This window comes from Lutjanus erythropterus, chromosome 20 (assembly GCF_056507025.1).
Source record: "Lutjanus erythropterus isolate fLutEry1 chromosome 20, fLutEry1.hap2, whole genome shotgun sequence".
Taxonomy (NCBI): Eukaryota; Metazoa; Chordata; class Actinopteri; order Lutjaniformes; family Lutjanidae; genus Lutjanus; species Lutjanus erythropterus.
Window position 1 is genome coordinate 14,669,246 of NC_139336.1, and position 17,378 is coordinate 14,686,623.

General features: G+C 38.0%; 1 protein-coding gene across 2 annotated transcripts in view; it reads right to left on the reverse strand.

Moving 5' to 3' along the window:
* Positions 1-17,378, reverse strand: part of sfswap (splicing factor SWAP) — a 60,056-nt gene that overhangs the window by 28,439 nt on the left and 14,239 nt on the right. For both annotated transcript variants that reach the window (XM_084745521.1, XM_084745522.1), the window contains exons 8-13: positions 13,596-13,857; positions 13,270-13,422; positions 12,998-13,091; positions 4,619-4,688; positions 3,704-3,807; positions 3,461-3,590 (exon numbers count right to left, since the gene is read on the reverse strand). In XM_084745521.1, the coding sequence (XP_084601647.1) occupies positions 3,461-3,590; positions 3,704-3,807; positions 4,619-4,688; positions 12,998-13,091; positions 13,270-13,422; positions 13,596-13,857 (813 nt within the window). The remainder of the gene's footprint in view (positions 1-3,460; positions 3,591-3,703; positions 3,808-4,618; positions 4,689-12,997; positions 13,092-13,269; positions 13,423-13,595; positions 13,858-17,378) is intronic.

The following is a 17,378-nucleotide window of genomic DNA, read 5'->3' on the forward strand; positions in this document are numbered from 1 at the left end:
TTTGCCACACAGCAAAGCCAATTCAGTCAGCTATTTATTAGGCTTTTCCAGGCTCTTTCTCTGGCCGTCTGTCAGCTCAGAGAGAGAACATTACACTCCGAAACTGTTCCCCTGAACCTAAACGGGACCTGTCAGCCCCCTTGATGCTGAAAAGTGGCACAATTGTCTTAACTGTCTGTCTGTCCATCTATCCTGGCTCTATTTTGCAGCTGTCTTTCTGGTCTAAGGGAGATTACTACACTTGTGCTCTGTCCTTCGAGACCTCATGAAACATTGAAATCAGTGTTTTGAAAGACCTACACCGTCTTTAAGGCATTTGGCTGAACAACTGACAAGGGGACTGGCACCTCTATCATGAGTCTTTGTCAGACAGCTTCATGCTATTTCATCAGAGTTCAGTTAAGTATTTGAGAAAATACTACCTCAAGCACAAGCATAGAGATAGACATTTAGTAAGCAAAGCTTTTAGGGGTTGGTCTATGGCCTGTCACTCTAAACACAACATTTTAATCACTTTATCACTGAAGAAACCTCTTTCAAATACACAGCACAAACAAAAAGCCTGCTGACTGCTCTGAATAATTACGTACTTCTGTCAATTGTTCATTTTTGTTTCTTCTTGTTCAGAGAGGTTTTATAGGACAAAAGGTGTTGTTTTTGTGTAGATTTTTTCCAGTAGCCTGAACAAGCTTGAAACGTTTAATCTAGTCATTTTAAACTATCCAGCCAAACTACTGATTATTCTAGGTGTCTCATGTTTAAGATAATTTGAAGAGATCTTGGTTTCACTTCTTAAATAGTCGTCTGTTACATTAAATATTCATGACTAAATAGGCAACAACTACAAGGTGATTTTAGAATAAACACACATACTTAAATAATTGGGTGTTTACCTCAAAGAGTCCGCTAATCGTCTTCATCAGGACTGCATAGGTGGTTTGATCACATTTGACTGACAGTAGCCAACCAATGTAAGCACACAAACCCACATCTATCACTACATTTTGATTTGAATAATGCTGAATCATGATTGGTGCATGAAATTATGTGACATCTTTTTCCAACTGAGCCCAAGTCATCTCAAACCAGAAAGAAGAACACACACAAAAACAGAAACACAAATCTCTCCTGCGAAATAACCTAAGCCGTGGTAAACATTCTTTCATTCTTTGTAGCAGAAGAAGCAGCTGATTGTGAAAAATAGGTTTTCAGGGCCTTAGATAGTGTGGGTTAACTGAAGTGGTAATTATTGACAGTCCAGTTGACACACCTCAAGTGTGAATTTGGTGGATCTGAACTGACCTTTAAAAACACCAAAGTCACACAATAACACAAACAAACTAACAGATCAAGGTAGTAGTAGACCAGCAGCTCCTGTGTTTTGTGAGGTAATATGACTGATTACACCTATGGAGTCTCAGAGAGCAATATTCACCTTATATAATTGTGGTTTCCAGTCAGAAATGGCCGTCTGACTGGAAAGCAGTGAAAATATTCTAAATAGAGCAAACACTTAAATTATTATTGATATTTTTTGATGGACTCTTTAAAGTAGCTGAAATCCATTTTGCTGCTGACCCTGTCACATCGGTTCATTGCTTAGCTTCCTTGCTGGTACTCCTCTCTGCTTCTCAAAACTGGGGTGGGTTGACCACCATCTACTATAGGTAATGACTGTGATTCAGTGCCTCTTACAACCAAATAACCCAGACTATCCCTTTCAGTTAAGCAATTACTTAATGTACAACTTCACTCAACTTAACTTAATAAGACATTAGCCTGCTTAGCAGACAGAGCATTCTACTAAATTCACTAAGATGATTTTGGTGATGTACAGTTCAACACAAGCCTGAAATTTTTCAGCAACAAAGTAATAAGAGATTTAATAGGAATTTCAAAAAGTAATTCATCTAAAAACATGCTGTAATATTGTTCTTTATCATTTGCTTTATTTGACTTGAGAATTTAGTGAGAGGCAGACATCTCAGCAGCTGTCTAAATAATCATTTAGTCATTACTATTGATCAATTCACGTGGGCATACAATGGTGATTTTGTCAGATGACAGTACAAATCTTACTTTTTACACCTGTGATTTAGAAGTCTTTTCCTGGTCTCCGGGTAACAAGTCAGGTCAGATGGATTATCGATAATCCCACCTGCTTCTGCATCTGCTGGTTGTCAAATTTTTGTCTGACAGAGATGTGAAAATGTCTTTCTGGAATATCATTTCATACTTCAGCTGCTTTGTGATCCTCCAAAAAGACACGAAAGAGGAGAGAGCAGTCCAATTTTTTGAAGCTAAGGGGGTGCAATCGCTGATTTTGCAGGGTGTAAAAGTATAACAAGATGCAATGAATCAACTTCAAACACAATAGCTTCTAGCTTCCTGTAAAAAAGTCTATTACATTTGTAATGACTAGCCAGTGATACATAAGAATACATGAATATTTTAGAGGAATGACTGTAACCTTGAAAAATAAAATTGCTAACATGCATGAGGTGTCTTTTTCTCCACCCAGCTTTCTGTAAAAATTGTAAAGATCACAAACTAAGTGACGGTCTTATTAGATTAGCTCAGTTAAATTTGTTATTATTTAAATAGGACAGAAACAAAAAATCGTGATCAGACCAAGCAGAATATAAACCTCTTGCAGGGCAAAGATTGTTTTTTGTGCACATATGGAATCTGATGTAGATGAATATGCCTGTATAACTGCACGCGTTTTCCTTAGTGTGAAGTATGTGATGCATTGCTTTAGGTTAGAAAAGAGTATGGCGAGCCAGTGTATAATATTCCACAACCATAACTGAACAAATGAGAGAGACAAAAATGGAGAGAATACATCTCCATTAGGCCTTTGGAGAGATATATGACTGTTGTTTTTCTGTACTACACGGCTTGTCTCTTACTGCAGGGTACACCCTGTTGAGAGAATTTATAATTGAGACTCAATGGATTTATTCGTGTCCTCTCTTCCTCTTTTGTTTTCCTTCCAAATCCAACCCTCCCAGAAAGTAGCAGCATGCCAGTGGGTGTGACAGAGGAGTCTTGTAAGCAACTGAACTTAAATGCTGACACTGAGACAAATCATTAAATTCGAGCACTCTTGTAAGAAGTAGCCATGGAGCTGAGATAAAGGAGCTCTGTCATGTTCATGATGCTTTATTAACATTCTGTCAGTCGCGCAGGCAGGATGAGATGGCGACTGTCTGAATACACAAACTGACAGGAAGAAACATGGAAATTAGAGTTTAAACAAAACAAGTTTTCAACTTGAAAATCAATAAAAAATTGCAGCTTTATATATTTTGCGTCTGTTCTTTTCTTATAATGAGGAGTTTGGCTATTCTTTCTATATTAGTGCTGCCTCATTATTGAGTATAAAGACAGTGCCTTGAGCAGTGCAGGATACACAGTTTTTAATATTATCCTGAGAAAATCTGTTTAATAATGTTACCTTGTTTTGCCTCCAACTCCTCCAAAGTGAGGGAGGGCCTCTTCTCTTCTGGTGCACTGACTAGAGGAGGCTCCTTGTCGGCCATGTCACCCCCACCCATCACAGCTTCCAGGCCCTGCTCCTCCAGCAACTTCAAACATGACGTATGACAAATGTGTGAGCATGTGGTGTCAATGTCAAAGTACTGAAATATATATATTTCCAACGATCTACGTGCATTGAATAGACCAAGCTGAGCCCGACCTTGTCCTCGTCTGAGTCGTCATCCAATCGAACTCTGTTCTTCTCCAACGGCAACATGTCGTTTTCCTTTGCCTTAATGGCAAAGCAGATGGGGGCAAAAGAGGCTGTGATGGCACAAGAGGAGAAATTTGATTTAGAGATAACACAAAGGATCCAGAAAAAGCACATAACAGATAGAGAAGTGTGGCGTGACCTTCTTTTCACTGACAAAATTCTGAGTAAAAAAAAAAGGCAAACAGGCAAGCAATTAGACTTGCAGAAAAAAGTTCGGGACAAAAGGAGAGGGTGGACAAAGGATCAGAATTGACAAGAGGCAAAATATGATGTAGGAAGAGAAAGAGAGAGTTGGCCACAAAGCGACTATTTGGATATTAAGGAGCAGTGGTGTCACATTGATTTGTATTTTGGAAATCAAACATGTCTGCCCTCATGGAGATTAAAGAGTAGACATCATGCCGTTCCCTAAAGAAATAACCTTAATATAGAACCTTTATCCTTATTATGGAAAGCTGGATAGTTTGCTTGCGCACTACTGTGAGTAGTTATTAGTTTTCCATGACCTGTCGCTTCCCAATAGTCTGTGTGAATGCATGCCTCAATTTGCATATATGTGCATGCTTATGGGTCCCGCCGGCATTGTGGTAAGTAGACTCTTTCATCTTTGCATAGGCATTTCAGGCCTAATGTCACCAAATGAAATTGCTAGCATAAACACCAACAGACTCACAAGCAGCTGTTCATACACACAGACATATGACACACATACACACAAGAGTAAACATGTGAAAGTATACTTACATAGGCATATATTCACCCAAAAGCTTTGCATCTCATTTACCAAACAGATGAACTAAAGAAGAGGAAGTGAAAGTAGTACTATGTTCTGTGTATTTTTGTCTTTTGTTAGTGACCTACCTTTTGTTAGCTTGGACTCTTTGACTGACGCGTCTGATTGAAGCTTATCATCATGATCTGCTGTCTGACTCTGGATGAGGGGAAAAGAGAGCAGAGGGAGACGAGATACACTGTTAACTTCTCTGATTTAGCATCCAAGTTCCTAGTACATTGTTAAAAAGTAAACCAATAACATGTTGTAGAGGCAACACAATCGCTACACACCATCTAAATTTGGTTGTATTTTTTTCTCTGGATCTACTGTGTTTCAACATTGTGTGTAAACCAGTTTGACAAGAGACAGATGGTACTGAAAATGAGATTGCACTGAAACCTGCTCTCCTTCATTTCAACATTATGTGCTTCCATAATGAGTTGGAAGTACAGCAGTATTACAGTGTATGCAAAAAGTTAATTTCAGGAAAAGTTTTCAAAAGAAACAAAGAGCCAGTTGTCAAAAAAAGAACATATCTACGGCATGGACACTTCTTCACTGTATGATAGCACCACTGGTTTCCAATAAAACTATAACCTTTGCATTTAATTACTGTAATTATTTATCTGCAGTGTTCTATCCATGGTTAAGGACAGTTCTCCACCAAAACAAAAGTATTTTTATTTTACCTGTAATGTTATTTATCCATCTAGATTGTTGGCTTGTGATGCTCGAAGTGCCAAAAAAATAACTTTCAAAAACTCTTTTCAGAAATCATAACCCAACAACCTTTTGTGAGCAGTTTTAAGAAGGAACTAATTTCTTTCAACTGAACTACAACCAGCAACCGTATTACCGTACAGAAGGACACATGTATCTACATATTCTGGGTTTTCCCTGAAGATATTAGCCACTAGCGACTACCTAACAACGGCTAGCAGGAAGCGCAGCGCTACTTTGAAACATTATATATTTCTCTGCGTTTTAAGACTGTTGGAAACATTTGGGATAATGCAGGAGCAAAACTCAAAAAAATACATAACATATGTCTATCATTTTTGGACATTCTACTGTGGAAATGTTACATGCTATGCCTTTAACGGCTGAGCTGTAACATCTCAACAATGAGTTTCCCACATGTAACTGCTCACATTAAGGTCTGTGGATTATCTAGAGTAACCAGGTCATGATTTCTGTAAAGAGGCATTGCCCTCGAGCTTTTTATACTATTGGTGCTTTGAGCACCACAAGCTGACTACTTTTATTAGTCTAGTTCCAATACATTCCAGAGAAGAACTCAAGGATTCAAGGCAGACATGTCTATAGCCAATATAGACATGTCTGCCTTGAATCCTTGGGGTGACCTGTCCCTTTAAGGTTTACATCTCTGAAGACTCTCTAATGGAAGCATATGGAGTAGCTTGGCAGAATATAAAATGTCAGCAGACCATTAACACGCCATTATGACCATTAGAGCTGTGCCAATCTTATAAGATGGAATATAAGATTTTACACTCAAATACAATCACTGCACAGTAATGGAAAGTGAGAAAAAAAGCAGACAATGGGAACTATTAACTTGTCTACAGCAGTAGTCTCCCAAGAAAGAGCCCACATCCTGGTCTCTCTTAACATGCATTTCAGATTGGCTGCGCAGAGCATGACTGACAGGTCTCGCCTTCAACTTACACCAACATCAACCCCTGTTACTCTGGACTGAAAAAAACACATCACTCACTGGAAAGAATACAATTGAAGGGGGGGGGGGTGTAATCTAACAAAGTGCAAAAAATGGAAACGATTTTTGCTTGACAAATTGTGATAAATTAAATAATACGCATCACAAACACCGTACTTTATCAATATATCACCACACTTTATCAATATATATATATATTATTTAAGTGAGTTACTTTGGTGTATAATCAGTAACTAATTTGTTTTTCCCATTTTTGTAAGTTATTTCTAGCTTTACTCATTGTTACAAGGGACACATTATTATTAACTTTGATAAATACTGTCTCTTTACAGCAGGAAACATAACTTTTGTGTGCACAGGACATAAAATCTATGATGACATTAATTTAAACCCTGCCTGCTTCTTTTAAAAAATAAGGTTATTTTTCTTTAAAAAATCCAAAACAAAGAGCCTTTGGCAATGCAGTAGCAGAATGTAGTAAGATTAAATCTCTATAACACTTACACCTTGAATTTACAGACGCCCAGAGAGGTGGTAAATCACGTCTTCATGTAAGTAATCCCATTATTTCAATGAACGATCCCATACATATTTGATTATGATCAATTCATTTCAGTTTGTTTGCTTTTACTTCTTGATCTCCTCACTTTTCTCTGCTATGTACCGATCTGACAGTATGATATGTTGCTTAAATAGCTTTAAACACCTTCAAGTGGATCTCTAATATCCCGGTGTATGGGCTGTCACTTCTCACATCAACAAAGTACCTTCACAAAGACTTCATAGCGGACTTGTGTGCATAGGCCTGATAACAGGAAACCCTCTGTAGTAATACCTGTGGACCAAGTGCTCTTAGCCACTTTCCCAAATATAAACTGCAGATGGAATGAAAGGGAAAAGTGGTGATGAAGCCAATGCCACAAGAGGGAAAAAAATCTAACCTCATGAGATACATTTTACCATGTTTGAAGAATGCTTCAAAGCCAGCTTCCTCCTATTCAGCTGTAATTGAACAGAGCTTTCAACAGTGAAAGCACTTTACTGAGGCCCCAGAGAATAGAACTCCTGAAAAACTCTAAAAATCAAAGCTCACAGGAGAAGAAGCAGAAGGAAACTCACTCTAAACCATCCTGGGAAGACCTCAGTTGGAGGTTGATGGTGCTCACGTACGCACCTTTTAGCCTTGCCTTTCAGAATCCTTTGACACCTTGAATCGCAGGCGTTGCTTTAGCGCTCAGACACATGATGGTTCAGAAGGGATTATTACTCCATTCTGAATGGGAACACGCACCAGAGTTTCACAGAAGGGCTGCAAAACCTGTGTTGGTGCATTTGTCTTCATTTTGTGCAAAAGGCAACAGCAAGTAGGTTCACTGACTTATTTTATTTCTTTATCTAACTAATAGTCAGATTGAGATTTATTATGAAGTAATGATCTTACAATTTAAACAGTTTATCAAAAATCCACTTTTCAAACTTCTCAAGGATTTCAAACCCAAGTCTTGTCCCCCTTCCCCCTCCTTCCCAGACTTGGAGAAGCTCAGGCAGACTGTAAGACCGTGCAGGACTGCCAAACATGCCCAACATCATAAATCGACAACAACAAGAGACAACAGGTCCTACACTGTAAGCTAATCAGCTGTTTGTAACTGTTAATCGTCTCTCAATATAAAATTAAGCTTGTGACCCCGAAAAACAAAAACCCACTGCTCCAAAGATACACACTCTGGACTTTGAGTTAAACAGACAAACTCATTCGGTGAACTTTTGTCATTTATTTGAACTCTAATTAATGTGAAACAAGCATACAAAAACAGTTATTCCAGCCTGTAATAGAAATTTCAAAAGGAGAAAATCACAGTTGTAGCGTTCTTGTCAGAATAGCAAGTATTTCAACTTTGCATGCTTCTTTGATCTCTGATGATATATTGTGGTCATTTTATGATTTAATTCAGTAAATACATTACAGATTTCTACTTTAAACTGTAAAATATCCAGCCATACATACTTTACTTTTGGCAAGTTTTAACCTCGTTTAAGGGATCACTGTAAAAACTGTGTGTCTAAGTATACATTCTATATTCTGTATCTTGGATTCTGTGCTAAGATTATCGCCTGGTATATAAATGTCGGAATTGTTTAATTCAGTAATATCAGTATTGACATCAGCCCCAAAAATGATCAGTAGTATCAATAGTCCAGTATCAGTTAGAAGTCATGAGTTTTGCAAATGTGCTATGCAAATGATGGGATGATTTTAAGTGAAAATGAAATGTAAAATGTAAATGACACATAATTGACCCAAGTACAGCCAGTTTGAATAATTCACATGAACTGTATTTGAACCCTGTCCAGCTGTTTTATGCTGCTGTGCATGGGATTTCTGCTTTGTTCCATTTCATAGAATTGTTCAAGAATTACTTTACACCCACTCCATGTTAAAATTAGCTTAAATCACCTCAGTTCAAACATAAATTCAACAATAAACACTGTCTTTGTTTATAGAAATTAAATAAGTCACTGTCAGATTATAGCAGCACGTCCAGCCAAAAATAGAGCATCTAACTGTGTTAAATTGACTCAATCAAACATAATCTGACAGCAGACAAATTCAACTGTCTCGTTGAGACATCATTTGAATAACTCCTTTTGTCAACTCATCTCCCCGTTATAATATTCTTATAAATTTGACCTCGCATAAAAATGATTTACTTTTGTTTGGACGAAAAACAACTCTTTTCTGAGGCTCTCATTCACATCTTATCCACAAATATGCCATCAAAGCCACACGGGTGCCGTTGAATGCTAACACAAACACAATTGGTGTTTTGTGTTTTATGAAATGACAGGGTTTTCCCAGAAGTGGAGTAGGACTTCAGTTTTCTACTAGATGCCAGTGCAAATTGAAAGTGTCATTTTAATTGTTAAAAGAATTTGCTTGATACTTGAAACTGAGAATTTGGGTGGAACGTCACACTAAATCTTATGTGAGAGCTCTCCAACAAAGGAAACAGACAAATGTTTTGATGATCTGGGCTGTTTAGAAAATGGTCCTTTTTCAGATAAAAGTTTTATTCATCCACTCCAAAAGTGCCACATTTGTAAGATTTTAAGGCCGTTATTGATACTTACACAAAGCAACAGTGGCCCCACATCCCGCTGCTGTCTGCCTTGACTGATTTTAGACCTTCCTCACTTTTTTCATTAACTGTGAAACTATAAATAATGGCACTGGCTGAGAGCAAAGATATCTGCATTCCATTACCCACAGCACCAATCACAAACACGAGACAGGTTTCTTGATAGAAAAGCCGAGCAGCTGCTTGTTGGAGCAGTCTGCGCTGTGTCATAATGGGCCACACTCCTCTGCACTCTGACAAGCTAATTGATTCGATTCGTCAGAAGACAAATTGCTCCTTACAAAACTTTCTCACTCACTCCTCACGCTCTCCCTTCTCGCTCTGATACAAAGCAGACTCAACAAACCTTTAATATATGAACGTATACATATGCATGAATATATGTGTACAGATGGAAGAAAACATCTATCGTTCTGTCTTCCCACCCGAGCTATTTGATTGCACAAATCACACATAATTCCCTTGTCTGAGAGGGATGAGAGGCTTGATAGGGCTCCTGTGAACATATAACACTCTGTGAATATAACAGATGACTGAACACCAAAGCTCAGCTAGGAGACCTAAAAAAACATTCGAGCTGAGACACACAATCTGGCAAGTTCTTGATTCAAAAGGCAGAATTTGCCCTCCATAAATGAACTGTTAAAATTGTGTATTTACACTTAAGAGCAAGCTGAAACAAGGGCATTTTCCAATATTATTTGCATTATAAAAAATGTATAGTTCAACTACAAACAAGTGTATATATTAAGAAAATAAAATCTGTATTTCTAAAACCTTGGAACAACTCAGATATGTCCATCCACTGTGAATGGTGTCATGAGATCGGATTCCAAAGGGACCTTAGCAGGAAAACAGACTGTGCTTCCAAGGAGCTGAGGTCATAACTGCTTTAATTTTGTGCCTTGTGTAAACTTTAATAACGGTACAGAGAAAATATAAGATGTGTTTCTTTTCCTCGCATCATTCATAAGCTAAATTAGTGGCCCTTTCTGTAGAGGATGTTATGATAGATTGGTTCACATTTTTTAAGTTGGTTTCAAAACAATACAAGCGCAAACTGTTTACATTTAAGTGTTTTCTGACTAATCAGACATATCAGAAATATAATAATATACTCCATATCATTAGAAAGTTACCATATTGTATTAAATGTTGCTTCAAAGGGTACAAGGGCCGCCTGAATACTGACACAGGGGCCATTCCTGACTAAACTGAATTAAACATTCATATTTGTGATTACCTCATATATGGCTAACTTACAGTAGAAGTGAGCCCTCTATCTAGTTTTTACTCTGCTTTCTGCTATTTCAGCGGGATACATAGTTCAAGATTATCTTATGCAATATCTTCCCATCACTAAAAGCTTGCGTGAGTCTCTATTACAAACATTACTGTCATATAAAGAAACAAAACAAATTCTCCACGGGGCATATATAAAAATAAATGTTGAAAAACAGGTAACAAATTTCAATTTATGAAGCATGATTTTAAAGACTGAGAGGAAATCATAAATGATGAAGAGCTTTATGCAAAATACTGGGACACCTTAAAGGGACATTTCTCCCAAAATCAAAAATACATGTATATATCCTCCAGTCATGCTATTTGTCCATCTACAAGATTGTGTTGGTGTGAGTTCTGGATACAATGACTGTAGAAATGTCTGCTTTCTCTTGAATATAACTACATGAATGAATGAATTACAAGGTATTCAGTTTGTGGTTCTCAAAGACCCAAAAGAAATACATGTACCTTTCAAGAAATGCCTGGTTATTCAAGATAACCTTTAGACATTGTTATGAGCAGTTTCATGTAGAAACTTCTTTCTTTATACAGCAAATATGAAGATAAAAGGCGGACATTTCTGCTATCGATATCTCTAAAACTTGGCAACTCACACCAAAACAATCTTAGATGGATAAACAGCACTACAGGCCAGAGGAAAAATATGTATTTTTTATTTTGGGTGAAGTGTCTGTTTAAGGCCAAAGGGAATATATCCCAGAAAACAGTCATACTTTGCCTGTCCACAGTAAATTTGTCAGCAACAGTTACTGGATAACCAATACAACAAATAGCATATAAGGCATGCACCACTGGAGAGCTAGGCCAGCCAAAAGAGCCGGTAACAGTGCTACACGTCTGTTGGCAAATTGGGTGGGAAGCCTCATTAAGGCCCTCATACACCATGACTGGATTTCAGTTTGATGCAGGTGTAGAGTACAGACAGGGATAGACGCAGGACAAGTAAAACAACAACGAGTGAAAAATTGGCAGTCAATCAAACAATCAATCAGTTCCAAGATTTAGCTTTTGAGAATGATGCAGCAAACTCTTTTGTTTCGTGATGTTAAAAAAAGGCAGGCTACTGGAAACAACTGGGAGAATGTTGAGCCTTATAGATGGAAAACAAGACTTGGTGATTGGTTAAGACAGGTTTGTTTTTGTTTTGGTTGTTTTTTTGAGCACACTGCTGTAGTGCGCAGTAACAGGGCTGGATCTACCTTTTGACAGTACTCTGTCACTTAATCTCTGCATTCTGTTCTCTGCATTACTCTCATCCTTCATTTCAATATTTTGGATCAGGATACCTCTAATTTTAGCAACGCAAGTCCTACCTTATCAGCAACAAAAAGCAGCTAATTTCAAGGTTGACTGTAAGTGCAGTGAATGCTTAGACAATCTTTCCCCATGTCTAAACTTTGGTTGCAAAAGCTGTTTAACAGAATTAAATAAAGGTGCGGAGAACTGTGAGGTGGATAAGAGGAGACAAATGGGAGAGCAGTGTTCCTCCTAGCTATGAAGGTCACTTGCTGGGGTGATGTAGTGACATTTATATTACTATATTAAATGGGAATAAAGATAATATAACTTACAAATAATGAATAAAACAATATCATGAGAAGAAATAATACAGTGCGTATTTTAAAAGAAAGAATTTCTCTCGAAAAGTTAGGGTGATTTTAATATTGCATACTCTACTAGGTTTTGATTTTTAATTTGATGTTTTTCTCCACCCCAGCACTAACGAGAGCCACAAATTCCTGCAGATTTTCAACTGGCTTGTTGGTCCAACAACACTGTGCACACAGAGTTTAATATTATTCAATTTCATCAGCTCCGCATGTGATGTTAGTTCTGTGGGTTTGTAATGCCAGAATTATTATTATTATTTTTTACTTGACTGATACAAGCCTGATTACACTGACCTTTCTTTGTGAAAATGCTTTGTTAAAGTCCTCTTCACCAGAATCCATGACAGCAGCATTGTTACTTATGTGAAACTTGGCAAACCTTGAGGGCTTCAGATAGGAGTTTTTATCGTTCATGATTCTATGCCAGCCGTGATAACACTGTGGCAGTACAGTCATCATAGCTGTTAGAATTCATTAACAGGGGACCAGGAACCACAGCAAAATTTCATGGCAATGTAGTGGTTGTATCAGCTGTATCAAACACATTCAAGTGTCAAAAATATGGGTTTTTACCTCAAGGTGTGACGATGTGGACATGAATGTTAAGTGGTTAAGGGGATCTATCTCACTCTTACATGCAGAAACACACATACAAACAGACACACATACACACAAACATGCAGTACATATTTAAAGCTTATATCATACCTCTGGCAAGCATTTTCCTTCCTTCTGCATGAAGTAATTCTTCTTAAACTCATAATACGTGTTGTACTGATGCCAAGACTGCAGAAAGTCAAATCTAGAGTAGACAGAGGGAAGAACACATACTGTTTAAGATGAGGGGTGCGCACTCATAAAAGACGAGCCAGAGGATGATGAAGAGGTTCCGCAGTATCTGACGGGAAAGTTACTGATAAGAGTTCCTAAAAGTAAGACCTGACCAGGGCAGCAGATTTATTTCTGGTAAGAACACTTACCGTGGATCATTCTTGGCACGGACACTGGCCTCGAACTTGAGACCGTTCCTTGCAACATACTCGGCCAGCTTGTCTATGACAGGCTGGATGTCAGGTGGTGGAGGAATGATGGCTTGTGGTGCTTGTGTGGAAACTTGAGCTTCTGCTTTCAAACTGTTTTAGGGGGGAAATTAAAGACGTCAAGCTGAGAGAGGTGTGCTGCCATCGTACTTGACTTGTGATAAAGCAAAATACCAAAAACGTGAAAGAATTCAACAACATTTTAATTACCGCTAAAACTATCAAGGAGAAAATGCCATTATACAGGGACGTCCATTACTTCCTACCTGGTTTCTGGTACAACAGCAGGAGCAGCAGAGCTGGTAATCTGAGAGGGAGCTGTAGCTGGTGGTGCCATGATGGTAGTTTCAGCAGCGGAGGGTGTAGTTCCCAGATTAGGCATAGCTCCAGAAGATGTAGGGGTAGCCATGACAGCTGAGGGCATATTGTTGTAGTAGGAGCTCGCATCTATCCCCGGGGGAGGTGGGGCCAAGCAGAACGTTCCATCGGGAAGCATGTAGTACCCATAATACATTGCTGCTGCATTCGCTGCAAAGAAATGAGGAAGAAATTCTTACATTTAATTCCTTTAAGCAAAAATGCTTCAGTTGTGGCTGACAAAGGACAAACTTTTATCGATTACATCATGTGGACACAAACTGCACAATATAATACCATCCATTTCCACAGCCACGCAATACATAATAGCTTTAAGAGGACCATAATGTTCAGTTTTTGTCAAGACAATCACAGTTGTTGATTCAACTGTATGGTGACCTTAAAGGCCATAGATTGTACGGTGTAATGATTTATAGCGCAGGTGTTGCTCTTCTGTTGATCATCCATTCACTTAAGTTGAAAAGTGAAACAATTGTTTCACTTTTATGTGAAATTATGGTGCCTTCATAGGAGTTTTAAGGATGATTTACTAATCTTGTCATGGCAATCTTTCTATTTCAACCTTGGAGAAGAACATCAAGAGGTCAGGGAAAAGCCACCGGCTGCTAGAAATAGAAACTGTCAAACCAGACTTGTTTACTGAGCCTGTAAATAACAGAAATGCCACATTTGTGCTCAATCACTGTGTTGATATTACATTTTCAAGGCAGAAATAAATGGAAAAGCTGGACAAATATATAGCCCTTTATGACAGCAACAACTTTCCTAAATCAACAAGTTGACCCCAAACCCACGGTTTGTTTCCCCTTATTGTAAATATAAATGTGAGCTATTTGTGGGGCTTTTGTACGGGCTAGCATGCAATCTGTACATTTTACATGTAACAACTAAGTGACTAAGAGAGTTCTAAATCAGACTGTGATAATTAGGTGCTACAGTAGGAGCTTTCTTCAAGATATCCTGCTCTTCTGAATACTTTTAAAGGATAGACACCAATATTTTCAAGCACTGCCCCAACGGACCACCAAGCCACCAAATTTGATGGCTTAAGTACGTTTTTAGTGGCCTAAATGTAAACTTGTGTTGACACAGCTTACAGTACCACAGCCTTCCCAAACTGTGACACATGACACTTTTACCATGAATTGTGATGTGGTGTTTTCTGTATGCATTGTATTATTGTGTTCACAAAGACTCACAGTATGGGGATAAAAAAACTTAGTTGCCACCAACATTTGGTGGCCACAGAGCAACCTTTTGTGGCCATGAGCCATTAAGCCATGGTTAATGTCAGATCCTGGTAAGTTACATTTAATATGTCCTTTATGCAGTTATTCATTTAAATCAGCAGACGGAGGAGGATATAAATCAACATGTGACCTCTGCATAAAACTGTCATCTCCTTTATCAGTGGGTTTGTGTTACACAGACCCTTTATTGAAAAGCGGGAGGAGAAGAAGAGGGGGCAATACAGGGACAGGGACAAAATAAATGGCCAGAGTCACAGCAGAGACATTGTGATATTAACACATTAGTCACTGAGCTGGTTGAATTTAATGACACATCCAATTTTCTTTTGAAAAACCAATGTGGGAGCTTTCATTTACAAACTTGACATGTGTTACAGCTCAGATAAAGACTTAAGATGTGTAAGTGGAAGGACAAAAAGGTAATTTAGTTGAATGGTTGGTCAGACAGATGATCAGATTGCAAGATATATCTCACAGATTGCCTTAAATGTTGAAGTTAGCTGGGGTTTTTAGAGCTGTTCTGATTGTTACGACTTTAGCATCCTCATTACATACATGAAGAGAGGCACTGCAGAACAAAACAATGTTCAAAAGACAGGAGAAGGCCTTGCAAAGCTATGTGGACAGGAAAATAAACAGCCCCCGTTTTGACAACAATGCATATTAACAGCTTTAAGAGGCTGGGTTATCCACAATCAGTTTACTAACATCAACAGTCTTATTTCTGCAGCAAAGGTCAGGTCAAAGAACATCCTCCACAACTCTCTCAGGGATGAATAAATTGTAGTAATGTACAAAAAAACACTCACAGGTCTCCAGGGGCCAATGACCCTAGGTTCGTTTAAGCAACTGTTTCAGGGGAGGATGAACTTGTACATGAAAAAATGATTTAATGGCAGTACGAGGGTGAATGTGACTCATCATTGATGGATGCGCATATGGCCCTGTATACAGTATGAACAGAAGCCAGGCACTCATGAATTTAATGGAGTGTCTTTTCTTTATTTAATTCATTCTAAAAATGTCATTTTCATTCAGTTTAAAAATGTCAGCTTGGCTGACATTTCATCTGAATATTATACATTATATGTAGGTGAATGATCAAGGCATAACATTAGCCTGTACACTGTTAGTCATTTTCATTTCTTTCTCTAAATTAGCTCATAATTATGAGGCAATTTATCAAGATCTGTGTCTAAGTGGCTCGTTGTTTCCATGCTGCTACTGAATGCAGTGTACATACATAATTCAATTTTTTAAGTTGTCATTTTTCTTTGTTTTTGAATATAGCGATAAATACCACAATGTTGTGTACTACTTTATTGTGATATTATCGTACCATGAGTTTTTAGTACTGTTACGTCTCTGAGATCTAGCACTCATTAAAGGACTACTGTAATGAAATTAAGTGGCATCTAACGGTGGCTGCAAATTCGCAAGTAAAAAAAACAAATCAAAAAAAAAAAAAAACATGAAAGGCCAATATTTAGTTTGCCTGTCTTGGGATAAGGTAGGACATGGGAGACACCATGGAACAGCACCTGCACCCTCTGTAGATATAAACTGCAAAATACAAGGATTCTTATTTTTGGATGAATATTCACTAATGAAAACACACTTATGAATATTAAGTTTAATTTCTTTCATATTCTGCCAGTAAACCTCCCTAAAAATTAGACACTGGAGCTTTTTTGTGCGTTATATTTTAAAACACACTTTTTAAATTAAGTTTTTTGAGAGGATTGATTGTTATTTTATGGCTGTGTACAGGTTTTACCTTATCTTTGTACTCAGGTATATCCATTTAAATTACTGTATGACAGGCATCTGTCAAAGCGTATCACAGTGTTCTGTACAGGACTGTAATGAGCTTTTCCCAAAGCTGTGACTATCCCTTTAACACAACATACACAATTTCTACAGAATGAAGATGCTTTCAAATCAATAATTTATTGTATTTGGATCCTATTAGTAATGATAATAGAGTAGACAGAGGGAAGAACAATATGTGTTTCTCATATTATCACACCTCCTCAGTTTCAATCAGATCTAACTGATATTTTGCATAGACCAAGGACACAGATCTATTTAAGTCTGACCTGACCCAGAACTTAGGTGGACGAGAGTGCGGACCACCTGAGAGCTGATTCAGATCAGGTCAGGTTTCCAGGATGTCTGGCCTGCCCCAGAACACCTCTGAGCTCGATATTACTTGGCTGAAAGGCATTGAAAATGCCTTGACATCAATTATAAACTATGGTCAGCATTAAAAAGTGGGAAATTGTATTGAACAACCAGCAGCGGCAAAACACTATCAGCAGAAAATGGTCCAAAAGAGGGTCAAACACCAGTTTTCTGTGGTCCATTGTAATCTCAGAAAAAAAAACAGTCTTGATAACTGCACAGTAGGGCCACGGAGGC